Here is a 27,355-nt window from a genome sequence, read left to right as displayed (position 1 = left end):
TTTGAAAAATTTAATATTGTCTTTGTAATATCTTTTGATATTAAATTGGACTAAGGGTTACTTCAACTTTTTGTTGGCTTATAAATTCTTATGTAGTATCTTGAGCTTAAAGAGTTGGTATCTAAGGGGGGTATGGTTGGATCTAGAGGCATATACAACAACTATGAGATTTCCTGTTTATTAAAACCAAAATATAAATCTTATACCATCCTTGTATTCTGAGCTACAGACATGATTAGGCAATTTTGCTTAAATTGGAGAGGAATTATATTTTGTGAGCGTGTTAAGTGTTGGAAAGTATTTGCTGTGTCACAACATTATCAATAAGTAAAATTTGATGCTTTCTAATAGATTAAATTTTGAATTTGTTTGTGATTTAAATACTTTACAAAAGCCTTGACTCTAAGGACTATTTTTGGCTGTAAGGATTAATTTTCTTAAAGTGAAAAACCCTTACTAGTCATTCTCTTAGCTAATGCTTTCTATCCTTCCCCCTGCCTAACCCCAGTCCTCTATCTCCTTAGTATTTGTTTCAGAAATAATGAGAAAGAGTCACATTTCTTCAGTTAAATTAAGAAAACCATGATCTCCACTTTAGTCTGCTTTTAGAGAATGTAGCTTAATATCAGTTATTTAAAAAATAATCAAATAAGACATTCTGTTCTAGATCAGTATCTGAGTTTTTTACTACACTGTGCAATAATGCATTTATCAAGTAGGTTGGTACTGAAGAAAATATTATAGAGTTATGTTGTCTTGTGTATGTGTGTGATAACAATAGTTACATTTGTTTTCTAGATGGTACTACAAATTCAGACCCCACAGTGAAAATAGGAGCTGTCGGAGGAAATGGATTTAAGGTTTCTTTTACAACACCCCACCTGGAAAAAATATACAAGTAGGCAATTTTTTCAATGTTATGATGCTATTATGTGGAGAAGGGTGGAACCTGACATTGTCACCTTGGATAAAGATAAATGTTTGTTAATTGTTATAAATATTTCTTGATCCAGGCCATTGCCCTTTATCTCTGTTTTCCTCTTTTTGATGATATGAATCTCCTCTTCCCCCCAGCTGTGGGTTCTTTTTACTTAGATTCTTGAAAGAGAATAAAAGGCTATAAATTGAATACTTGAGTGTTGAAAATGAAATACTTTAAGCACTCAAGAATTCGATCTACTTTGTTTTACTCTTTGTTAAAATTTGTTTTAAAACTTGTTTCCAAGTTATTTCAAATATGCAAAATAAGATAATGTATATTAAAGTGTTATAAAATACAACGTATTATATTTATAATTTGTATATATTCTCAGCTACACTTCTACCAGCTGAACTAAAGGTTCACTTAAATGAAGTACAGAAATTATAAAAGAAATATGTATCTAACTAAGTTGAACAATATATACTTCATTTTATGATAGCAGTTTACCTGGGATTTGAGAACTTTTTTAAAAAAGTATATTTTGATAACTGTGTTTAAGTATAATTGGTTCTTTTGTAATTCGGTGTATTCTGTACTATGCATTTAAAAACATTATTGTGAGAAGGTGTCTGTGACACAAAAAATTAGGTGTTGTGTAAAAGAAATTAACTCAGGCTCCTCTTCACATATAAATGCCTTTTTAATATATAGGTTGCTTTTCTGCCAAATTTTTATTTTAAAATCATGCGTGTTCTTATCCATAATAAATATGAAACTTAGGATATAATTCAAATATTAAATTTATTGCTGATCTGTAATTGAAACTCAACTTAGTAGTTAGGTTTTTAATTAATTAAAATAATTTTTAAAATTAATTAAAACAACCTTTTAAAAAATTATAGCCTTTTATTTTTAAGATATATACATGGGTAATTTTTGACATTCACCCCTACAAAACCCTCTGTTGTAATTTTTTTTCATCCTCTCTCCCAGTCAGCAAGTGATCCAATATATGTTAAATATGTTCAATTTTTCTATATGTAATTCCACAAATATCATGCTGCACAAGAAAAATCAGATCCAAAAGGAAAAAAAAAAGAGAAAGAAAACAAAATGCAAGCAAACAACAAAAAGAGTGAAAATACTATGTTGTAGTCCAGTAACCTTGTTGTAATTGAAGGATAATGAATTACTTTAAGACAAAAGTAGTGCATTGCAGAAGTGTCTAATTCTAAGTCTCTCCTGAGTGCTATCCACCAGATTAAAATATAAATGGAAAATGTTTAACAAAATAAATAAAAAATATATTACAATATAGGTAATGTTCATTGTGGCTTTCACATCACTGGCATGTTAGGGAAAGGCCCAGACATTGATCCAGAAAGGCTTGCTTCTGACATGTGCTAGCTTTAAAACCATAATCAAATTATTTGACCTTTGAAGTTCCCAGATTGACATAAAGGTGGACATTTCCACGTCAGGGTCTCCTTGTATAGATGAAATCACAAGTTCAAACCAAAACAAAAGATACTAATTTGCGGATTAAATTTTCTTTTGGGGAGATTGGTCATGATTAATTTTTTATCATGATGATTATGATTATTTTTTTAATTCATTTTTATTTATTTTTTTTTCTGAGGCAATTGGGATTAAGTGATTTGCCCAGGATCACTCAGCTAAGAAATATTAAATGTCTGAGGGCAGATTTGAACTCGTGTCCTCCTGACTTCAGGACTGGTGCTCTACTGTACCATCTAGCTGCCCCCGTGATTATTTTTATGTTAGAATAATAATAACAGTAACTAGAATTTATTTAGCATTTTAAGGTTTGTGAATAGCTTTACAAATATCTCGTTTTATTCTCACAATGCCATTGGAAAGTAAGTGCTGTTTTCCCTTTTTTTACAGTTGTGGAAATTGAGGCAAATTTGAGTTTAGTGACTTGTCCAAGGCTATATATCTGGTAACTGTCTGAGGTCAGATTTGAACTCAGGTCTTCCTTAGTTCAGGTCCAGAAATCTCTTCACTGGACTCATATATAAATCAAAAATGTAATTGCCAAAAAACTGATTAGTTTTTTCCTATTGCCCATTATCATCATTTGTATAAATTGTCTATTCCATTGCACATTTTGCCTTTAGATTTTTGTTGGCAAAATTAAATGGTAAAATATGTTGTAGAAAAAATCTTATTTGCTTTTATTTTCATCTAGCCAGCAGCTCAGCAGAAGCCAGTTGTCATATTTCTCTATCATAAGTTAGAGCAGGTGGAAACCCAGAGCATAATAGTCTAAGAAATGACCATTTGTTTTAGGCTGATCATGAAATTAATAGCAAGAAATTCTGAGCAAGAAAATAGGGTTACAAGTTTTTTTTTACCTCCTAAATAATGTATTTACAGTAGGACATCAATTTTTTTTATAGTGTCTTGACTTCTAAGAATATAATATATACTCTTGTACAAATGAAAATACATTCTGAATCTAAATATAAAATTATTAATAGATTAATAGTCATTTTGCATTATCATGTGATTGTTGCTTCAAATTTTTGAGAGATGACTTATAAAAGTCATTATCTATTCAGAACATAAAATATTTTAATAACAATATTAGTTTAAAATTTTAAAGATTACTTTAAATTTATATGGATCAATTAAAATTGCAAAAATGGTTTATGGATTACATTTTAAAAATTCATCTTTTAAAACTTTATTCATGTCTTGAATTTCTTGAATATTTCAAACAGAATTCAGTTTGAAAATAGAGAAGATCAGGAAGTAAATCCCCTGAACTTGTGCCTTCTCACTTGGATCCAAAAAGCTATTTTCTTGGCTGTCAGTCATTGTCAAACTAGTCCAAGCTCTGTTGTTCACCATTTGACTGTGGCCCCTTCTGAGACAGAGAACAAAAGTGGATGTCTAAATATCAGGTATTAGAAACTTTTGGATGCTTTTGATTCATTGATGATAAAATGGAATGATGGTGTTTGAATGTTGAATTGATTGTCACTTGGTAATTCATTGGTAGTAGAGAGTTCAGTGGTATTTGCTTGAAAATCTGATAGGAAAACTAAGACAGGAACATATATACTAAGCAGAGCCTGATAAATATATGAGAAGAATAAAAAAGAAAGTTGTAAGATTTTAGAAGAAAGGAGAACTCAGTTCCCTTTCTAGAAATGAGAGAAAACAAAATACTCCAGTTGACTCTGGCTTTGAAAGATGAGTAAGATTTAAACAGGTAAATTTTGGAAATGGGAGTAAGAAAATAATTAGCATCCCCCTTCAGGCAGAGGGATGGATGAGTATAGGTTTTTGAGGCAGAAAAGGACAAGTTGAATTCAGAAAATGACAGGCTAGTTTTACTACCTAAGTAGTAAATCTGATCTACGATGGGAAAAGGTGATTAGAGGCAGATCATTGACTATTTTGGGGCTAAAGAACTTAAAATTTTATTCTTTTGGAAGTTTTTGAGTTGAGTGATTTGATCAGAAGTGCCATATGTCAGATGAATTAGATTGGAGTGGTCAGAGGTCTGAGTCAAAAGACTGATAGGATAAAGGTGGTCAGGAAGTAAATCTCCTGAATTTGTGCCTTCTCATTCGACCCAAGGTGGTACTTTCTTGTCTGTCAGGCATGATCAGGCCGGCCCATTCTCTATTCACCATTTGACAGAAATGGACATCTGAATATCGGGTATTAGAAGTTTTGGGGGGTATTTTTATTTTGTTAATAACAAAATGGTCAGGTGAATAGTAAAGAAATTCTATAAAAGGAATGGAAGGAAGATAGATAAATCTTAGATTCGGTTATCATGGATTTTCTACATTGAACAAGTAGGGCTTTTGCCTGTGTTCTAGCACAGAGTTTTTCCAACAGAAAAAGTCAATCTTTCTATGTTTATGTACTGACAAAAGTTTTTGTGATCAAGAAAGTAATATACTACTACAAAAAACATAGTCCTCATTCAGTGTGTAATATTACATCAGATGGAATTAAATATTTTTAGGTAGAGCTGTCAAAAACGTCATTTTATTTCAGATTTCAGGTTATCCCATATAGATACATAGAAAGCAAGACATATAGTAACAGTAATAGTAAAATACACTGTTTACATAGCACTTTACAAAGTATTTCCCTCACAACTGTCATATACCATTTGTATTTAACTGGTGAGGAAATCAAGATCCAGAGAAGCTATTATGGAAATAGAAGTCATGCCATATGGAAACTGACTCTTACATTCCTTCCTTTGCTATAACAGAATGTCATTTATTCCTCTCTAATTTCTCTTAGCTCATCAGTGACTGTGGATGGAGTTGTGATCAGCCTGTGTTATAATCCCCAAACTAAGTCAGTAGCACTTCAATTAGCTGATGGACAGATTCTCAAATATCTTTGGGGTAAATATCAAAGTTCTTACTGAAGTATAAGTTTTATAAATTTTCCTTATAAATTTAAATGAAAGAGTTTAGTTCTTGATCTTTTTAGTGTGTGCCAATAAAAAATCAAATGCTGCATTATTTGTAACCATGGATTGGAACTTCCATCTGCTTTATCATTTTTGTTAGTCTTTTAGACTTTTAGAAAAGTGTAACATATTTCATTGCATCTTTCTCAGGGTTTGAATTCTTGCCTTTTAAAATGTTGTTTATATTGTTACATGTAGCTTTGCTCTTTTTGTGTGTTCTGGAGGTTATAAATTACTTTATCTACTATTTTAATATCATTCCACATCACCTTAATGTCAAGTGCCTTAAAACTTGTGCTATTGTGCCATTTGCATACAGAGAACTATAGAAGTAGAAACTGAATGCAGATCAAAGCTTATTGTTTTCATTTTTTATTTCCTTGTTTTTTTCTTTGTGCTTTTTCCCTTTTGTTCTAATTTTTTTTTATCCCAACATGACTCATGATAATGTGTAAAAAATGAGTGTACATGTGAAACCTAAATAAAAAAGAAAAAAAATGAAAGAAAAAAACCCTTTTGCTATTGTTTCTTTAAAAGAAAAAAAAAATCCAAAAAGTAATGTTCCTGTGTGTTTGTAGAAGCTCCAACTCCTGCTGTTGAAACATGGAAGGATCGTAGTGGTTTTGCTGTCCAGTTTCCCTATCCGTGCACACAGACTACACTGGCTGTGATAGGTGGTGAAGTAAGTGATCCCTGGGAAAGGATTTCTCTAAGAAAGAATGAGGTGCTAGAAACAAATCACTATATGCAACTGACTTTTTTGTATTTGGCATAGATATGGAAAGAATTTAATAAATTTTTTTTATTCAGTCATTAAGTGAATCAAGATGGAATCTAAAACTTACTGTGCAAGTACACATATCTATTGCACCAACAAAATTTCAGAGTAGATTTATTGGGTACTCACATTTGGGGTTCTATAGAATTGGATGGAAAGATAAAAAGTGTTCAGAAAGCACAGATTAGAAAAAGCAGGTCATATAACATGTATATATCCTTTATGGAATGTTTTAGTAACCAGAACAAAAATTTAGATCCTTCATATAGAGTGGTATTACTGTGTATTTGAATGTACTTCAATCAATTATTGCTCTTATCAATGTGGATATTTCTTTTCATGGTGCATATTGCCATCCAGCTACACTTTCTCAGCCATTGTGCATATTGCCTCATGTTTTTTCAATAAATTCCCCCTAGACTTTTCACCCAATATTTTGGGAGCTTTCCTCCATGTTTTTTTAAAACATGTGAATACCATTGCAACACCTAGATTAGTTTAACTTTTCTTAACATATCTTTTAAAAATCCTATTTTTACTTTCAGTTGATTTGTACCTCTTCAATTGTTATAATCAAACCTTTGGAGAAATTTTTTCTCATGGCAAGCAACGCACCCCTATTTTTGTATCAAAATTGAGGTAGGAGGGTACATATGAAGAGAAGTTGCATTTCACATTGGCTCAGCAAAGTTCTTTTTTTGTACAAAAAAAAATGGACATTGGGAAGAGTTTGATATTTTTTTAAGGTGTGAAAATATCCAAGTGAGCTCTTTAGTAAAGATGGTATTCTTGATACTTTCTGTACTCATTGGTGAAAAATTAAGGTGGACATGTCAATTTACATATTCTTTTCTTTTTGTAGGAATGCATCCTAGGACTGACCGACAGGTGTCGCTTTTTCATTAATGATATTGAGGTATCTAGGCTAACTTTTTAAATTGATCCATTGATCATAGCTTTGAGCATAGATAAAATGCTGACTTTCTCTCCCTTGCTTTACTCTCCACTTTGTAGGTTGCATCAAATATCATGTCATTTGCAATATATGACGAATTTTTGCTGCTGACAACCCACTCTCATACCTGCCAGTGTCTCTACTTAAGAGATACTTCTTTTAAAGGTAAGCTTTCAGATAGGAACCATAATCAATTATGATATAAATTCTCTGCGTCCTTCTAAAGACTTGGGTGATTTTATATTCTTATTTTTTTAATTTTAATTTTAAAAATATGAAATCCTGGGAGTATTAGGATTCTTGAGGTGTAATTTAGTCACTTCACTTATTTGTAGGTGGGTTAATTAAGCCTTCTAAACCATTTAGAGTCTGTCCCATGTCCCATTTGCAAAGTCCCTCAGAAGATAAGATTTTACAACTCTCCTTAATATTCCCATTAGTAACTCATGCAAATGTTCAGTTGTCTTGTCAATAAATTTTATCATATATCTAACCTCCTAAATGTATCATTTTACAAACTATTTTTTTGTATTTTGTTTGCAGTAGCAATAAGAAAGTATTTCTTAACTAACATATTTTTCTTTATCAGCTTTACCCTTATTTTATCCACTATCTGAAGGATCAGTCGTATTTTAGTTTGCTAAAAGAAAAGGTCCTTTCTTTTTCCTCTGTTTTCTTCCATATTTTAAAGGTTACTAATTTTAACTTATCCTGATATATTACATTTAATTTAATAATGCCTCTCACTACCACCCCTTTCCATTTATCATTAACTCTTGGAGTCTTTTCTTTTTTTTAATATGATTGCATTAGACCATTTTGTTTGAAATTTGAAAAGCTGTCTATAAATTATTTTATTTTTCCTTTTTTAAAAAAAAAACTTTAAGAGGGTTCTAATCTATATTAGGGAAATAAACTTACTGGCAAAAATAAATATTCTCAGTTTTGCTCGAGGAGCAGAATATCCTGAGTGGCAGAGTTCCCTAGTTATCTTTCTCCATCTCTAAAATAAGAATCATTCTGAACATAAGGCCTTTTGTTATCTCACTCTTTATAAAAAGGGTAGGATGGATATTATTAAGTAGAAAGATATTTCAGCTTATATTTGATGTTTCCAAGGCACTACAGAGCAGAAATTGATGGTTAATAAATTCTGTAGTTCCCATTCTTTATTCCTCTTTATTGAAAGTCTGGGTGTCATGAGACAGAGATAGCACCTTCCACCCAACTTCGATGATAAAGCCTCCCAAGAGAAATAGACACTTCAAACATAACACACAACAACATCTTCTCTGTTAGCAGTGGCCTTTCACTTACTATATCAGATCATAAGACTGCTGGTAATTCAATTCTTGGGAGCTGATGAGTTCATTAGAGGACTCAGGACAAAACCCTGAAGGATATCTTTAGAGGAGGATGTGATCTAGAAGAGAATCCAACAAAGGGGACAGAGGAGTAGTCAGATAGGTAGGGAAGAGCCAGAATCTAGAGAGAAAAGTATATCAAGGAGGAGTGAGTGCTTGACACTGACAAACTGAAGAGAGGCCTAGGAGAATGAGTGAGAAAGGGCATTATATTCGACAACTAAGAGATCATTAGAAACTCTGGAGAGAAATTTCAGTGGAATAAAGTTGGAAATCAGATTTTAAAGGGTTAAGAATTGGATGGGAAGAGAGAAGAGATCCCTATTGTATACAGGCAGCCTTTTAAGGTCAGAAGAGAAATGGGATGGTAGTTATCAGGGATGGCAGGATCAAGTAAAGACTTGAATTTTTCTGAATCTACTTTCTTTATTCAGCTATTAAAGTGGTTTTCCTAAAGTACAAGTTTGACCCTGTTCCTCTCCTCTTCACTAAATTCCACTGTCTCTATATTAACCTGCAGGATCAAATATCAAATTATATTTGACATTTAAAGTCTTTTACAACCTGGCCCCTTCTTACCTTTTCAATTTTCTTGTACTTTGCTTCCCTCTGCTCTCACCACGATCCAGCTACAGATGCCTGCTCACTGATCCTCATATAGGACACTCAGTCTCAAGACTATACCTTGGGCAGCAGTTTGGTTAGTTATAGGAAGCATGTTGAAACAGTGGGGAAAAGCTGGACAAGGAATCGGGAAGCCTGGGTCAGAATCCTAACACTTACTAGTTATGACCGTGGTCAAGTTATATAAATTTTCTTGAGTGTCAATTTTCTTATAATACATATTATTACCTTTATTTCAAAGAGAGTATTACATAAATCTCAAAGTGCTATGTAATAGAAAGTTATTATGATCACACAAGATTTTAATAGGAATTATAAATTTTTTTTTGAGGAAGAAACAGGAATAAACATAACATTGCATTAGATTTTTTCATCTTTTAATCAGTATTTTTAATCTTCAAATTTTTTGTTATTCTAAACTTAATAAATGAATTGAATATGAAATCTCATTACATGACTTGACTATGTTTTCATTTTGTTACAACAGTTTCAAAGCTGTTTCACGTGCCTATTGATTTATGAAACTCCTGATCTCTTCTGCATTTTCTTAAAATATATTATTCATTTTTATTCCTTTTTTTATTGATTTCTAATACTAGCTTCTCTCTCATAGCCCTATAGCTCCTTGGTCCAAAGAACATATTCCCTAACTAGTTAATTAGTCAGTAAGATAAATTCACATGTCCAAAAAAAGTGTATTTCGTTTATCATCTCTAGTCTATCACCTTTCTGTCAAAAGATTGGAAGCATGATTCATTATCAGACTTCTAACATTGCAGTTGTTCATCATTTAACCAGAGCTCTCAAGTCTTTAGTAGTTTTTATTTAGTAGTCATTATATAAATTGTTTCCTAGTTCTGTTCATTTTTTCAGGTCCCTCTGAATCCCTTCCTATTGGCATTTTTTTTTTAATAATAATATTCAGTTACGTTGATATACCATAATTTGTTCAGCCATTCCCAATCAGTATACATCTCCTCAGTTTCCAGTTCTTTACTACCACAAGAAATAGCTGCTATAAATATTTTCCTACTTATGGGTCTTTTCCCTCTTTCTGTCTCTTAAAAAAAATTTTATTTCTCTCTCTTTTTTAACTTTTTGGGGTTCATGCTTAGTAGTGGTATTGCTGGGACAAAGAATATTCAGAATTTAATTACATTTTGGGTATAGTTTCATATTGTTCGAAAGAATGGTTAGTTCAGTTTCCACTTCCATCAGCAATCTGTGGACCTGTTTTCTTGCAATGTCTCCAACAATAGTCATTTTCTCATTTTTGTTGTCTGCTGATCTCATGGGTATGAGGGGCACTCTCGAGAGTTTTTTTAAATGTACATTTCTCTTGTTAGTCATCTGAAGCATTTTTTCAAATGATTTTTGATAACTTTTTTTGAGAACTACCTTTTCATATCCTTTCATCTTTTATCTATTGGGGGAAATGGCTCTTGTTCTTATATATTTGAATCAGCTTTGTATTTATCTTTGATATTAGTCCTTTATCAGAGAAAAGATTTTTTTTTTACCCCATTAAGGTTTTTTTTTTTTTTGTTACATTGTTGTAGTCATTGTATATGTTATTTTTCTGATATTATATACCTCACTCTAAATTATTTAATATATATTAACTTGTCCTTTACATTTCTGAATTTTTCATATTTGTTGTTTCTTGTGACATAGTAATTCTTTGTTGTATTCATGGATGTTGATTGCATGTGATTATGTCTTATAAATTGATTGTCTTCTTAATCTTCTATTTGATTCTGAGTACAATTTTGTGAAGTTCGTATAATATGTCTGCATCCTTTTTCTGTCCAGACTTTTGCTACATATAGTTGGGTGATTATGGTAATTTTTCAGCTTGTTTTAACATTGTGGTGTTTTCAGCTTTCCAAGCAGGTTTGACTAACAGTACTGCCTCTAATGAGGAAACTCTACGGAAAGTGGAAAGAGGCTCCCGCATTGTCACTGTTGTGCCACAGGATACAAAGCTCGTACTACAGGTCAGCTTATTTTCTTTGGTAATTTTTAGTACATAATTACACCAGAATTGAAAATATGTCCATAGCATTAATTAAAAGTCTATCTTTGTGTCATCTCTGACCAACATAGACAAAAGTCCTGCCCTCTAGGAACTTTGTTGGAGTCTCTTCTTTCACTGATAGCAAAGCAAGAGAGGGTAGAGACACATCTCAAAGATAGTTTAATGTTGAGCCTTTTACTTTGTTTACAAGTCTGTGCTAATAAGTGTGCAGTTTTCTTACCCCCATCTCTCTTTGGACTGGGAAGCTATTATCTGTCTGTCTTTTTTAAAAAAAAAACATAAAATGTAATACACTATTTACATAATTGTGTTAAAGATGCCGAGAGGAAACTTAGAAGTTGTCTATCATCGAGCTCTGGTTTTAGCTCAAATTCGGAAGTGGTTAGACAGGTGAGTACCATATATGGTTTTATCATTTAAAATATTTTATTACAATGACTATGGGATTTTTTAACGGCATTAGGAAAATTTTAGAGCCTGAAAGAAAAATTGCCTTTGAACAGCCTTGTGAATTCTTTCTGTCTATGATTCCTGTCCCTATAATATCTAATAAGAAGTCCAATGAATTCTGGCACTTTATTCTTAATTTGTGATCTTGCAAGTAGAAATCCATGACTACATATTCTTGTGATAGGAATTCTTATTTTTTTGCATATGGGAGATAACCTACTTGTAAATTTTTCATTATAGTAAAAAACATTTTGGTTCTAGTAAAATGAATTTTTCTGAAAAAAATAACTTTCATCCATTTTTTTTTCATCTTACCACAGACTTATGTTTAAAGAAGCATTCGAATGTATGAGAAAACTGAGAATTAATCTAAATTTAATTCATGACCATAACCCACAGGTAGATGTTTAAATCTCTAATATTTTCAAATATACATTCCTCAGATACATAAAGGAATAACAGTTAACTTCAGTTGTACAGTTAAATGTCTCTTTTGAAAAGAAATATTTTTTTTACATTGAATTGTCATTTCTCTTATATTGGCTTTGCCTGTCCATGAATAATTAATATTTAAATCTGACTGTATAAAAAGTATTTTATAATTATGTTCCATTTAATTCCTGGGTTTGCCTTTTAAGAAAAATTCAGTAGTGTTTTTCTGATTAAACATTCCCATATTAATCATGTTCTAAAAGAAAAATCCAAGAGGAGCAAAAAGTAAACCCAAAAAAAAAAAGTGAAAACAGTATGTTTTATTCTATATTCAGTCTCCATAGTTCTCTTCCTGGATGCAGATGGTATTTTGAGAAGAAATAATTAGGGCTGAAATTAGAGAAAGAAAAGGATAAGGAAAAATTTCAAAGAACTGAAACTGACCAAGAATGCTTTAATTATTGAATTAGGATGAGAGAGTATACATAAAAATGTTTTAAAATTATACATTATACAATATTATGGAGTCATTTTAGGGCAGAAGTTCATTAAATATAAACATGTCTTTTGTTTACCATCTTTCTGTGTTTTTTAATAAACTGAAATCTTTTTTTTTGGCTTTTTGTCAGGCATTTCTTGAAAATGTGGAAACCTTTGTAAAGCAGATTGATTCTGTAAATCATATCAACCTGTTTTTCACAGAATTGAAGTAAGTGTCTGGAGATTTCTTTTTGACCCTTCTCCCTTCAAACTTTTTATTAATTTAGAACTTGTGGACTATATATCATGTGAAATATTTGAACAAAAGCTAATAGAGATAATAGAGGGGTTATCTGTTAGGTGGGAGTTCGTAAAGAGTGATTTTTATTGTTCCCTATAGGATCTGTAAGAGCCTATGATACTTTATGAACAGTATTTCTTAATTTTGAAATTTTGAATGACTTCTTTTGGGATTATGAGTAAAATGTAAAATTTACATCTGGACTTTTTTATAGAGACAAATCCCAGCTTTTGTATTCTTTAAAACTGTATTGTTGGTCTTTGCAACATTTTTTGTTTATTTAGGCACATTTTGGTGTAAATTAGTAACTGGATTCACATGGTGGGGTTCAGTTAGTGATATTTCATATCTATACACATATACACATATGTGTACATATATATTTTATTCACGTGTGTGTGTGTATGTGTGTGTGTGTGTGTATATATGTAGACACATACTTTTTTTTTTTTTTAAGGGAAGAAGACATTACAAAGACTATGTATCCTTCTCCAGTTGCCAAAAGTATCCAAATGACCAGAGGTCCTGATGGTAAAAAAGTAGACCTTATCTGTGATGCCATGAGAGTAGCCATGCAGAACATAAATCCTCACAAGTATGTATACTATATAGTAAGAGAAATGATGAAATAGTAGTAGTATAGAATTACGCTTACATTCTTTTGATGTTCATTAAAATGGGACGTTACTATTGTGTTTTGTGTGTACAGACAGTTCTCACTTTTTTGTAAGTCTTTGTTATACAAATTTGAGACCCTATTACAAACCTCACATTAGGAGTCCTCTGTGCTCCGGGCATTAACATTGTTCTGGCTCTGGGAAAGATGCACCAGGCACTGAAGCTGAGCTGTAGAGCCCCATGAAGCTCTGAGACAGGAAGGGAAGGAAAGGTATACAAAAAGTGAGAACCTTATACCCAAGAATCTAGTTCAAAGTTTATTATAGTTTACCATAAGAGTAAGAATAATAATTGTAGAAAGATCCTTTGGCTTGTGATCAGAAGACCAGGTTCAGATCTTGAGTCTGAATCTTAATATCCAATACTAACCCTCTCAGGGTCTGGGTATTCTGATTTGGAGAATGGGGAGAAAAATACATTATCTTATCCACTCTTTTTTTTATACTTTTCAGTAGTATTTTATTTGTCTGATTATATTTAAAAATACTTTTCAGCATTCATTTTGGTAAGATTTGGAGTTCAATTTTTTCTCGTTCTCTCCCTTTATTTCCCCATTCAAGACAGCAAGCAATCTGGATATAGTTATACATGTACAATCATTTTAAACATAGTCCCATATTAGTGATGTTGTTGCACCGTTTATCTCAAAATATTGTTATATTGCTTTTGCAAACTTTAGAACATTGTATGAACGTGAGATGATTTTTTTCACCATGGAGAATATTGTCATGACTTTATCTTTAAGACAAGATAGTGAACTCAAATGCAAATTTAAATAATAAGAATTGGCATATTTATCAACTTCATGTTGGTCTTGAAATCTCAAAGGAAAGGCAATAAAACAATCATTTATTTTGGGAGGGGAGAATTTTTTTGATCTGAACAAATCCTTTACAGTTAGCAAATGTCTATTGAGTAATTCTTACTTGTTGGATTGCATAGCAAATACAGAGAAAAACAAATCCAGATATTTGCAAATTTAATTGTGAGGCAAGATCAACTTAAGAACAGTTGAATAATGATAAAAGGCAATAGTACAAGGCATATTACTAGACTGCATATGATTAATTGCCAAAGAGTGACAGAGACAACAAATCCTAAAAGATCTTTATGTTATTGAGTGGCCCAGAAAGGTGTCACAGGAAGGATAGATCTTGACCTGGACCTTGAAAGAAATAAAGAACTTGGATAAACAAAGAGGAAGACTTTCTTGAAAAAGGGACGTATGAGCAAAGAGATGGATGGTCAAGAAACTGGTAGACTTCTTGAGTAAACCAGCAGAAGTACATAAGGGATATAGGAAAATAGTGGAACAAAAAGTGTAAATAGATAAGTTGAGGTAAGTTTAAAGAAGACTACTGGTTAGGGAGTTTGGACTTCATCTTGCATTTGTGGGGGAAAATAGAAAGTATATAAACAGTTGAGAGGCTAATACAAAATAGTATTTTAGGGTGTTCATTATGGTAATAGTTGTTCAAGATGAACTAAAGAAGGAATAATGTGGAGGCAGGAAGAATTATTTCATCAGAGTAACATGAAAGTTTACAACATACTATTGTTTCTCATGAAAGTAAACAAAAAAATTAACATCAGGAATTTATTCCTAAAAGCAATTTCCAGAATCTGTAATGCAGTACATACCCAGAGCCACTCCATTCTATTGTTTTTAACATTTGACAGTATTAGACAATGTTATTTTACGTTTATAATGGTAACTAATTCAATGAAAGATTCTAAAGTTTCTTTTGAATCTCAAAAAAAAAAAAGAGATTTCAATTATTTTTGTGGTTTAACGTCAATCATATTTTAGTATAGCCTAATTTTTTTTAAATTGGAGGTCTTGCATATGACATATATTTCAGTTAATTAAAAGACCCTAGTCACTCAAATAATAAATTAAGCTTTACAAGATGTGTCTAAGACACTCTAATCTGTCTTGAATATAGATAAATATGATTTTACTGTAGGCAGACTTTTAGTACTAATATTGCAATTTTTACCTGAAAAAGGAGGATCAGAAATGAAAACTTTCTACATAAAAAGTCAAATGAAGTCTCTAGTAATACTAATTAACTTCATGAAGAAATGCTTTTCATTATTTTTTTTCCTTTTTTCATCTTAGGTACTGCCTATGTATACTGACTTCTCACATAAAAAAGACTAAACCAGAACTGGAAATTGTCCTGCAGAAGGTCCATGAGCTTCAAGGTACAATAATAATGTGTTAATGTTACTTTTTAATGCATCCTTAATTTCCTACAAATCTTTCTGTGTAGATGTTCCATTGGCATTAGAAAATAATTAAATTATTTTTTAATAACAGTAAATCATCATAGTAATGCATGCATATGGGAAAATATTGGGTAGGAAAGGGGGAAGGCAGAGGTAGTTTTGCATGTTGTCCACAAAAGATGAGGAAAATTTATATTCAGATAATGTCAACCCTGTCAAAATCTGAATATTCTTTTACAGTTTAAACTACAGGCTACTGTTTTCTCCAGATCTGTCGTAAAATCTAGTGTGATTGATATTTTTGTTGCTTTTCTGGGTGTACTTGTATACATTTTTTTTCTTTAGTGAGATTTCTTTTTAAAACGATGGTTAGTGTAGTAGCATATTAGCATAACACTTAGTGCTAAACCCAACATAGTTATTATTGTCTTTTGCATTCTTGACTTGTGGTTTTTAAATAATTATAGGAAATACTCCATCTTCTCCTGATGCTGTGAGTGCAGAGGAAGCCTTAAAATACTTATTGCTTTTGGTGGATGTCAATGAATTATATGACCATTCTTTAGGGACGTATGATTTTGACTTGGTGCTTATGGTAGCTCAGAAGTCACAGAAGGTATGAATAATATTCATAATTTTTATCCCTGTAATATTGATAGTGGCAGTTGAAGTTTTATTCCAAAAAAAATTGATAGAAATGATGAAATTAAAGAACTTTTTTCAAAATATTAGGTTAAATAGTTGATGCTAAGTAAGCATAAGTATACTATATATGCCATTCTGAAAAATGGAAAGGATTGTTTCTTACTAGTCCCAAATTTTACTTAGATTAAATTGTGGTTTCTTGTAAAGCTAATGTTACTGATGCTGAGGTACTTTTTGCATTTGCATATGAGTCAAAGATCCTGAGGGTAAAATTTACCCACATCTTTCTAATTTCTTCAAGGCAAATATAATGGATATACCCTACTTTTTTTTTTCCTAAAAATTAAATATGAACAGCCTATTTATATTAAGTCTGCTCTTCCAGAGAGGATTTAAATGAATTGCCCAGTAGCTCAGAGTGCTGTAGTGACATCACAGAATCTAAGAGTTGGAAGGGAAACTTTAAGGATTGACAAATTAAACCCATGACTTCCAAGAACTGATTTTAAAGGCTTTCTGTAAAGATGCCTCATTCTCCCCATCCCCTACCCACCCTGTAGCAGCTCAGTCCATTGGATGGCTCTCTGCAACTACTAGTCATTGGTTTCTCTTAATGCTTCCAAAGACAGCAGAAATGTTTCAGTTAAGCAGCAGAGTGGATGAAGCTCAGGATTTGGAGTCAAGGGTCTGAGTTGAGCTTCTGCTCCAAATATTTGCTCATTTTGTGATCCTAGGCAAGTTTGCGAGGATTCAAATGAGTTAACTTTTGCAAAGTGTTTTGAAAACTTTAAAAAGTACCACATAAATATCAACCATTAATCATTATCATTATTTACTACCATGTCATACTGTTGCCTCATGTTGAGCTACTAAAATCTTTAAATCTTTTTCACACAAACTATTGTTTAACTTTGCTTCTATCCCCATCCTACTTTTGTAAAGCTGGAGTTTTCAACCCAAATAGAAAACTTTAGATTTATCCAAGTTGAATTTCTTCAGCTCATTATCATATAGAGATTTTTTGGCTCCAGTGTTTGCCATCTAATTAGCTGTCTCTCCAAACTACACATCCTCTTCAAATTTCATCAGTTTTCTATCTGTGCCTTCATCTGAGTCATGAATTAAAAAAATGTTGCCCAGGATTGGACCAAGCATAAATTCTTTGGGCATTCCACTAGTTGCCCCACTTAAAGTTATCAGTGACCCATTAGTGACACCTCTTTGGTTCTTGTCATCCACCCAACTGAGATTATGTTGAGAAGGACCATATAGCTTCGTCATATTAAGAGCTGGTGTAGAGACTTTACAAGTTATTTTATCTAACCCCCTCATTTTGTGTATGAGGAAACTGAGGATAAGATTGAATTAATTTAGAGAAGATCATACAACTGATAAGAAGCAGAGCCAAGATTTTAATCCATATCCTAAGTGGAATTTTGGACTTGGAGTCAGGGAGACCTGGATTTGAATCTTATAGAAAATAAGGCATAGGCATTTATTTTAGCCTTAGTTTCTTTATCTGCAAATTATGAGTAAAAATAGCACTTAACTTATGAGTAATTGTGAGAATCAAACTATATATAAAGCACTTTGCAAACCTTTAAGGACTCTTTTTATTGTTATTTTTTTACACTAAAATCAGTGCTCTTTCCATTAAACCATATTGTTTCCCTCTTGTCTTCTGTTTTGTGTAAATCATCTATAGCTCCATGGGGTTTTGAAGATTGGCACTCAGTAAATACTTGATTAATAAGTTCTAAGACTTGTTTATTAATGTGATCTTGGCATAAATTCAATTTATTTCATAATTAGAAATAAACATTTGAAAACAAAAGGAATATAGTGAGAAATCCAATGCAATTTATCTTTTAAGTGGGAACCTTGATTTTTATCAGAGCTACAAAGTACAGCATGAGAATGAGGTGATGACATGAAATTTTAGTAAATATTAAAATATATTATTCTGCATAAGAAGTAAATATTATTTACACTTTTGAAAAATTTAGGCTAAGTTGACATGTATTATTTGATATTCAAGAAAAAGGAATATAGCAATCTTTGTTTGGTTCTTTAGGATCCCAAAGAATATCTTCCATTTCTAAACACACTTAAAAAGATGGAAACCAATTATCAACGGTACACAATAGATAAGCATTTGAAACGGTATGAAAAAGCCATTGGCCATCTCAGCAAATGTGGTAAGTCTATGACAATATTGGCTTTGTTGCTTTACTGTTAAATTTTTAAAAAGATAACATTGATAAGAAAGTCACGCAAAATAGATTATAATTTCTGTCTAAAACCTGTATTATGTATTGTAACTGCATACATTACTTTAACCAGCTAAACATATTATTAAAATGTAGCACATAATTCAGAATTTTAAAAATTGAATCATTTAAATTTAATTAAGGGATATGGAGACTTAAATTTTTTAACTATAAACTTAATCATCATTAATAAAGAGTAAAATAAACATATAATTTAAGAAATAAAGTCATACACAAAGTCTATCATTACATTCTTTCAAATAAGCAAAACAAAAAATCACTAACAAATTAAATGTATTTTCTGTTTTCTTCCTTCTTAAACACTGTAGCTATTTGTCTTTTAAAAATGTAATTACAGTTTGACATCAAAAAAATCATATCATTTTATATCTAAGACCTGGTCATTAAAAAAATTATTTGTAATGAGGCCTGCAACAGAATGGTATAAGTGTCCAAGGAAATGTTACAGTGGTAGAAACAATAGAACCTAGCATACATATTGGATTCTTGTTTAAAACAAATTATATAAATTAGTAAGCATAAACAAACTATCAAATACACATGAAAAGTATGGCATTAAAAACCACTTAATTAGCAGTACAAAAACAGAAAACAGATAATAGAAACAAGATAACAGAAAATGTGTTCATTCTTAGTCCCTTCCAATTCTGTCCAAAGTTTCACTGCCTTTGGCTTTCTTCTTTTGTATATATTTGTATCTACATGTATGTGAATATATACTTGTGTATACAAAAATATACACATGTATGTATATGTAGTGTGTAATTAATGTATAGTCACTTCAGTTCCACTTATTTTGCTTTGCAATGTCTTTGCAGTTTTTCTTGTAGTCATATTTCTTCTCCCCTTTTAAAAACAACATTCATGATAACCCTAATTAATAAAGCCATTTTCTAATTGTTATGCATATTAGACTGTTTGCAATTTTAAAACTTATTATAATTTAGCTAATGAATATTTTTGTATAGTGATGGATACTTTTTTTTTTCCTATTGATAAGTGCATTTTATAGTATTTTTAGAAGGTCCTAGTACAGTAATTAGAGGATAGAAAGAAAGAATTAAGATTCTTATATTTTGCTGGATTGCTTCCTAAAATATTTATATGAGTTTTATAAGTTTTCTTTTTTCTTCTTCTAATGTTTTGATTTGCATTTCTATGACTATTAAGAAATTTGAGCTTTGTTTCCTGTGGCTGTTGATGTATTTGTATTGCCTCCTTCATAAATTGTCCACATACATCCTTTGAGTTCATTGAAAGTTTATTATTAGTCTAAAAAGAGATGTTTTAATTAAACTTCATGTTCTTTATAACAGATTTTCCTAACAAAGGACACTGCATCATTTCATTGTTTGACTTCTTGAAATATTTATGATTTAAAAGCTTCAATTTGTTTATTCTTAAAGATTGAATTTAATTTAAAATCATACCCAAGAGCCACTAGTAGAAACTGTATTTTTTCATTTAATGAAAAAAGTTTTTCTCTCAATTTTGAATGTTTTTAACAGAAAAACATTACTTTTATTAGCTTTTGGAAAATCTAAAATAACAGTGCTGCTGCACTATTGAATAATCTCTGAAACACCTTTAAGAGATTTGAGCAAAATGATGCTGAATTCTAGATCTTCTAGTTCAGAAATTCTTAACCTGGGTCTGGAATTTGTATTTTGTTTTGTTTTTTAAATTGTATTTCAATATAATTGTTTCCTTTCAGTATAATAATTCAGTAATAATTGTATATATTACTTTACTCATTTAAAAGAATCATTCTGATAATCATTTTCTTTACCAATCTCCCAATAATTATATATGTAATTACATATAACAAGTCTGCCATAATACAAAAAAATGAGAGTCCCTGTTCTAAAATTTAAGCCAGTAGCCTTATTTAGTAGTCAGGACTAATGTGGAGGTTTTTATAAAAGTGTTCAGTAAAAATGTAAGTACAACTTAATTTTATTCTAGTCTTCTAATATGTTATGTGCTAGAAACCCCAGTACAACATTAATTGTTCAGTTGCAATTGAAGTATAATGCCATGAGCTTTAAAGCAAACATTAGCGCCTGACCTACTTAGAAGGAGGTTTCAGAAGTTTGCCAAGTTTATAGAGAAAAAAATCACTCCCACCTTTGACAGGTTGTGATTCCTCATTGCCTCTCTCCATGCATCCCTCTTCCTTTCTTAGTTCTTTCCTTCCCCCATTGGGGAAAAGCAAGGAGTATGGCAGTAGGCCACAATGACCAACTGACCCCTGGCTGAGGCTCCAAGAGCTTCTTATATATGTTCTCTTAAAGGTGTGAACTCAAAGATTGACTTCTCCTCCGAGAATGGGATTGTGGGAGCTGCGACTTGTGAATTTCCTCCACTGAACTTGTGAATTTCACACTGAATCCTGACTTGTGAATCTCAAATGCTAATGTGTGAACTAATGTGTGAATTCTTAAAGGTGTGAACTCTGAAGTAGAGAACTGCTAAGCACGATGCTAAAATTAGACAACTGACTTATCATTTTGTAAGAATCCTAACAGTATATGAGAAATTTTACTTAGAAAAGCTTCCCACCACTTTAATCGTACCCTGAAACAGCCGAACCTGAAGCTTTCAGATGTGACCGTTGTAAGAAACCCTCATGTTTGTTCCCAGTTGCTGTATCTGAAGCAGTTCACTTGGAGGCTCACCTATAATGTATCTGTGTTTCATTTCTAGAGTAACTTCTGTGGTTTTAAGGGTGAGGCCTCATTCTTCCCTTTATCTAACTTGAGCCTAATTCATGGAAAAGCCAATTTTATTTTTCATTAATTTATTTAGTAAACATTAATCAAAGGTATGATTAATGAGTACTTGTTAGAGCACAAGTTTTAATAGCTTAACTGCACTATTAGGATACTGTGTGTATGTGTGACACATATCTGTGCTTATATAATATACAAGTATGTGATATTCATACTATCAACATTCATATGTTTGAAATTGAATCTACATTCAGCATACTACCTTGATATCTTATGGTAGATGAGCCATTTGAAGTGAGCTGTTTTACTCCAGTAAAATGAGTAAATCACCAAATGGCAAATCAGTTCAATATAAGGAGAATGACCTATTAAAAAGTTTTCCACCAAGCTTCCCTTGAAGATAGTGAGATCTGTAAACAGATGATAACCATTTATTTCTCAGGGTTGTTCTAAATGATATTACTAGTTGGGCATTTGAACTAGATGATGTCTTATATCCCTTCTAATTCTAAATTCTTTATTTTAATCAATTCTATTTCCATAGGACCTGAGTATTTTCCAGAATGTTTAAACCTGATAAAGGACAAAAACTTATATAATGAAGCTCTGAAATTGTATCCATCGAGTTCTCAACAATACAAGGTCAGTGATGTGTTATTCCAAAGTTTTGTTGAGTTTGCAGTAGGATTATTTGGACTAGTATTATACCCAGTAACTCTGGGTTACCTAGGTAACAGTTCTTGACTTTGAGGTTTATCTTTAAGCTGTTTAGACATATTATCATCCTAAATAAGTGGTATTATATATTACATCACACACACACACACACATATGACCAAACCTGTCTGTATTGGGGTTATTTTATTGATACGGAATTTTTGTAGTCTCATTTACCCTTAAATTTGCTTTAGGATATCAGTAGTGTGTATGGGGAACACCTGAAGCAAAAGAATCTTTTTGAACAAGCAGGACTGGTATTTGCCCGCTCTGGTGCTTATGAGAAAGCTTTGGATGCTTTTGTGACCAGTGGCAGCTGGCAGCAAGCCTTCTGTATGGCAGCTCAACTAAACTATACCAATGACCAATTGGCTAGTCTGGGTAGAACTCTGTCAGGTAAGACTTGGTATTTATTTCACCTGTTCTACATAATCCTTTTGTTTTTGTTATTTCTTTGATCCATTTGTACATTCTTAATTTACTGTATCACATTTTAAGATAATTTACACAGCTCTCAATTAAATTGTGAATAGTAGACTATAAATCCAATATGATTTCAGACAAAACTAGTTTTTAATTTTGGAGATAAGAAGATTGTAGATTGTGGAGTAAATGGAGAAATGACTCATAATAAACAAGTTTTAAGAAGTGGTTTATTCATAATGCATAAATGAGGGAAGAATAATACATAAATGGATCTAGGTGCTCCAGGGAAACTGTTTTACCATAACATAACAAGGAGATCATTTCCACTCACTGTTTTGTTCATAACACTCTGGTTAGGAAGCACTGTTACAGTCATATACTGTAACAGTCATACAGTAAACAGATACTTGAATAGCAAAGAAATAGTGTTCCACTTGTATCTTGTAGTTCCCTTTCTGCCAAATTCATCCTGCTTATCGCCCTCACTTTGTCTATTCAGTCCCTATTTTAGACTTCTTTCCTATCCATTTATTCACTTTTTATCATTCATTGGTTTTGTATTCTCTCATCTCCATGTATATATATATGTGAGTCACTGAGTCTGTGGATAGTATAACAACTGTCAAGTGCAGTAATTCAGCATCCTAATCTATAAGTCACATATTTGGCTACAAAAATAAAATTTCTCTCGGTCTTATTAGTAGTATACACACACACACACACACACACAAAATCAATATATGAAAGAATTCTTGGTAGTATAGAATTGCAAGCCAACAAAGGCCAACAAATGTAGAATTCTAGGGCCAAATGGCTTATGTGTTCTTCAATTTTTGCCATATCTTATTGTTGTCATACCTGGAGGTAAATACATAGTAAAGAGATGGCTTGCAAGCACCATGGAGGCATGTAGATGTAAGAAGAGACAGTGTTAAAATACAGCTTTAACATTTCTGGAAGTAACCAGTAATCTTTTGTACATGCTAAAGTTTCTTTGTAGAAGTAGTTAGAGACACTGAAATTTGCTTGTTTTTTGACCGTATAATAGAGCAATAAGACTTCCCTTTTCCTGCTGACAATTCCTGTGTTCTTCCAGTGGCCTCAGGCATTCTAAAGATCTCCTTCTGCTTTTAATTTTCTTCTGCTGAGCCATAGAGCTCAACTTGAGCCACTAAGGTCATCTTAACCTGAGCCTTACGTTAAAACAGCCCCAGGTTATCAGAATTTAAATATTCCTCTGCCAGCTTCTCCTTGGGATCCTGGCAGCCTGTTTTATTCCTAGATACAAGAAATTCTTTTTCACATGAAGCAAGAAGATGAAATTTTTAGCCATGTAGGAATTTAGATAGAAAGATATTTCCTAAATTTTCCAAAAATGTTTTGCATGTCTAAGCTGCTGAGTGATTTAGAAATATTTCCTGCAGAGTTTGTCTTTCACATTTTTAGCACTTTCTCATTCTTCATGAATGTTGGATTTCTTCTGTCCAGATTTACTATCCTCTGTTCATTTTCTCTCCTGTGTAACTTTTAATTAGGCTCTGAAGCCATCTAGGGGAGGGGGTGGAGGGAGAGAGGGGAAAAATCGGAACAGAAACGAGTGCAAGGGATAATGTTTTTAAAAAATTACCCTGGCATGGATTCTGTCAATATAAAGTAATTATTAAGTAAAATTTAAAAAAAAATAATTAGGCTCTGAAATTGATTCAGGCATTGTGTTTTATATTCCTTTTTCTGGTTTTTTCTCTCATATTGGTTGAGAGAAGTAATCATAATGGAAACACAAACTGCAGGTTAATGTCTCAATTTGGACAAACTGCAAAGTTTAACTTGGTTCTCTGTTTTGTCACTTAGATCTTTTTCTGCTAAAATAATAGGTAAATATGCTACAGGGGAACCATTCTCATTGTTTGGGAAAGCTCTAAACATTTGAGTACAATTCATTTGCTGATTCTTTATATATAAAAAATTTTTTCTTCAGAAAATGTGTTAATCTATTCAAATACAAAATTCCTTCTATTTTTTTCTTGCTTTGATTCAATGAGTCTCCATGTTTTAAGAAGTAAAGTTGCCCTTAATTAAATTAACTGTGTTTAGAATATTTTTCTCATTTTTCTCCAGATTCGCTATTTTTTAATATTGCTTAGGATTGTCCTTAGATTCATAAGACTTTGACAAAACACCATCCTAAAGAGGTATTCTTCTGCACATTTTCATGATTCAACTTCAGTTGGTTGAAGATTAAAATATCTCTTTTCCAACATTAAAGCAAGTATGAATTAAATGCTTACTATTAAAAGTATTCTGAAGGAGTTTTTAGGATTCTCTTGACAAATCTGTTATTGACATCCTTTTCCTACAGGAAAACTGCTGTTATTGACATCCTTTTCTTACAGGAAAATTAGCAGAGCAGAAGAAACTCAGTGATGCAGCCCAAGTTTTAGAGCAGTATGCCCAGGTAAAATCTCTTTTCTTTCTTTCATGTTAACTTCTTTCACCAAAAAAGGATTAAAAACATCCAATCATACAAGTCCTAGTTAACAATGTGAAAGATTAGTATGTGCAAATTTGTAAAGTTAGTAGTATACTTTTTCTTTGGGGGAGTAGGAATGGGGTGGTGTTGTAGTACTTCTCTTTAATATGCTAAACATGAAAGGCAATGTTTGAGAACTCCAGAATTTAGTATAATTTATTTTCATTATTGAAAATGTTTTATAGTACTTGTTAGAACACAGGTTTGCTTTCAAAAATGCTTTAATATCTTGTTTGCTCAAGAGTATCATTTTTTACTTCAGTAGTTATGTTTTTAATAATCATTTATTGACTAGGAATTAAAGGGGAGAGTAAAATGTTATACAGGTAAATACTGCTGAAAATATATGATTTCACTACAAAAACCAAACTTGTGTTGTTTCCTCTGTTTTTTGTATAACCCTGAGTTACATGTAATATACAGACCAGATCAGGAAGTCATAGCTTGTGTTTAAATAAGAATCTTGCTTTTAAGTGATCTCTTTAGTTTAATTTCAGCAAGTCATTTAACCCTATTTGCCTCAGTTTCCTCATCTGTAAAATGAGCTAGAGAAATAAATGGCAAGAAAACCCTAAACTGGATTGTGAAGCTTTGGACACAATTAAGATGACTGAATAACAATAAAAGTTGCTCTGATTATTTCTTTTAATTAGGTCTGTTTTTGCTTTTGATTTATCTGAGATTATTATTGTTATCCTTCCTTTTTAAAAATTTTTTTAAATTTTAACTTCATCTGAAGCATAATAGATTCTGTTCCATCTCCTTATTTTAACTGTCTGTGTTTTTTTCTGTATCAAATGTATCTCTTGTGAAAAAAAAAAGTTTACATACATACATAGTGAGAGTTGGATTCCGGTTTCTTATCTTTTGTTTACCACTTTCATTTTATAGATAAATTCATTCCATTCACATTTACAGTTATGATTATTACCTATGTATTTCCTGCCATCCTATTTTAATTTTATTTTTCTTTTTTTATCCTGTCTCTTCTCAAAAGTCTGTTTTGCTTCTAACTACTGCCTCCTTTAATCCATCCTCCCTTTTATCACCTCCCCCTGGCTCACACACATACTCCTTTCTATTATCTCTCTTTTCTCCTAAAGTCATTGATGATGTGAAGAGATTATAAAGTAGCAGCTATCAAAACCATTTGGTTAAAAAATTAAGAAGTAGTTCAGTGGAATATAGTAAACAAGGAAGAAGCAGAAACAGTAGAATTCCAGATCCCAGTGTTCAATAAACCCAAAAATATGAATTACCTAAGGAAAAAAACTCCCTATTTGATGAAAACTTAATGAGAAAATTGGAAAGCAATCTGACAGAAATTGGCCTTATTCCAGCTCTTATTATTCCACAATTCCAAAAAATACTTAACCTTAATATTAAAGGTCATACTTAAAAAAAAAAAATTAGGAGAGAGACAGGTTTCCCAGCTGTAGGCAGATATATTCTTAGAAATAAGAGATAATTACAAAAAATAATAAAGATGCAGATTTTAATTACATAAAATTGGAAAGGTTTTACACAAAGAAATTTATTGTGTGTAGGTTGAACAGAGGAGTAGCCCAGTGAGGGGAAAAAAATCAAGTTTCTCAGATAAGGATTTGGTATCAAGATATATGGACAATTTAGATACACATAGATATACATAGGCATATCTATATCAAATGTCCCAAAAATCTTAATACGTCATAAGAAAGTATTTTTTAAATGTAAAAACAAAAGTTATCAATAAGAAAGTGGTTTTTTAAATAAAAATAGGGCATCTTGCTGGTCAGTTGATAGACAAAAGAGATAGAAAGAAGTTTATATAAATGAATACTATCCTTTTAAAAAGAGGGAAAGGTATTGATATAGTGTAGAACTGTGGATCAAGTTTACATGAATATATTTACAGCTCTCTTTTCTGGAATGCATCCATAATTTTCGGGTACATCTGTAACATGTCAACTTTGCTGAAGAAGTTGGAAAAGTGCACAGGATTTAGAATCACAAGATCTGGATTCAAATCCTTCCTCAGATGTAATGGATGACCTTCTCCTTGCCTGGATTTCCTCAAGCTGAAATGACGAAATTAACTTGGTCATTTTAACAGCCTCATATGCTAATATTCTGTGATTCTAGCTTCTAAAGATCAGTACAATTGTTAGGATAACATGAGGTATACATAACTTGGATTTTTTTCCCTAAAATGTCTAACATGGTATAGCAGAAAGAACATTAAATTTTGAACCAAGAAATGTAGATTGTAATCCTGGCCCTACTGACTAATAGTTATGTGATTTTTAA

General features: G+C 31.8%; 1 protein-coding gene across 2 annotated transcripts in view; it reads left to right on the top strand.

Annotated features, from left to right (window-relative positions):
• ELP1 (elongator acetyltransferase complex subunit 1) overlaps nt 1-27,355 on the top strand; it is a 65,901-nt gene that overhangs the window by 21,502 nt on the left and 17,044 nt on the right. For both annotated transcript variants that reach the window (XM_051966881.1, XM_051966873.1), the window contains exons 13-29: nt 799-898; nt 3,670-3,852; nt 5,219-5,325; nt 5,972-6,075; nt 7,034-7,087; nt 7,186-7,291; nt 10,996-11,111; nt 11,469-11,542; nt 11,923-12,001; nt 12,664-12,743; nt 13,273-13,410; nt 15,616-15,701; nt 16,193-16,341; nt 18,445-18,568; nt 21,938-22,035; nt 22,305-22,506; nt 24,930-24,991. In XM_051966881.1, coding sequence (XP_051822841.1) covers nt 799-898; nt 3,670-3,852; nt 5,219-5,325; nt 5,972-6,075; nt 7,034-7,087; nt 7,186-7,291; nt 10,996-11,111; nt 11,469-11,542; nt 11,923-12,001; nt 12,664-12,743; nt 13,273-13,410; nt 15,616-15,701; nt 16,193-16,341; nt 18,445-18,568; nt 21,938-22,035; nt 22,305-22,506; nt 24,930-24,991 — 1,862 coding nt within the window. The remainder of the gene's footprint in view (nt 1-798; nt 899-3,669; nt 3,853-5,218; nt 5,326-5,971; nt 6,076-7,033; nt 7,088-7,185; nt 7,292-10,995; nt 11,112-11,468; nt 11,543-11,922; nt 12,002-12,663; nt 12,744-13,272; nt 13,411-15,615; nt 15,702-16,192; nt 16,342-18,444; nt 18,569-21,937; nt 22,036-22,304; nt 22,507-24,929; nt 24,992-27,355) is intronic.

This window comes from Antechinus flavipes, chromosome 1 (genome assembly GCF_016432865.1).
Source record: "Antechinus flavipes isolate AdamAnt ecotype Samford, QLD, Australia chromosome 1, AdamAnt_v2, whole genome shotgun sequence".
NCBI classification, from domain to species: domain Eukaryota; kingdom Metazoa; phylum Chordata; class Mammalia; order Dasyuromorphia; family Dasyuridae; genus Antechinus; species Antechinus flavipes.
This window is presented reverse-complemented; position numbering and strand designations above follow the sequence as displayed.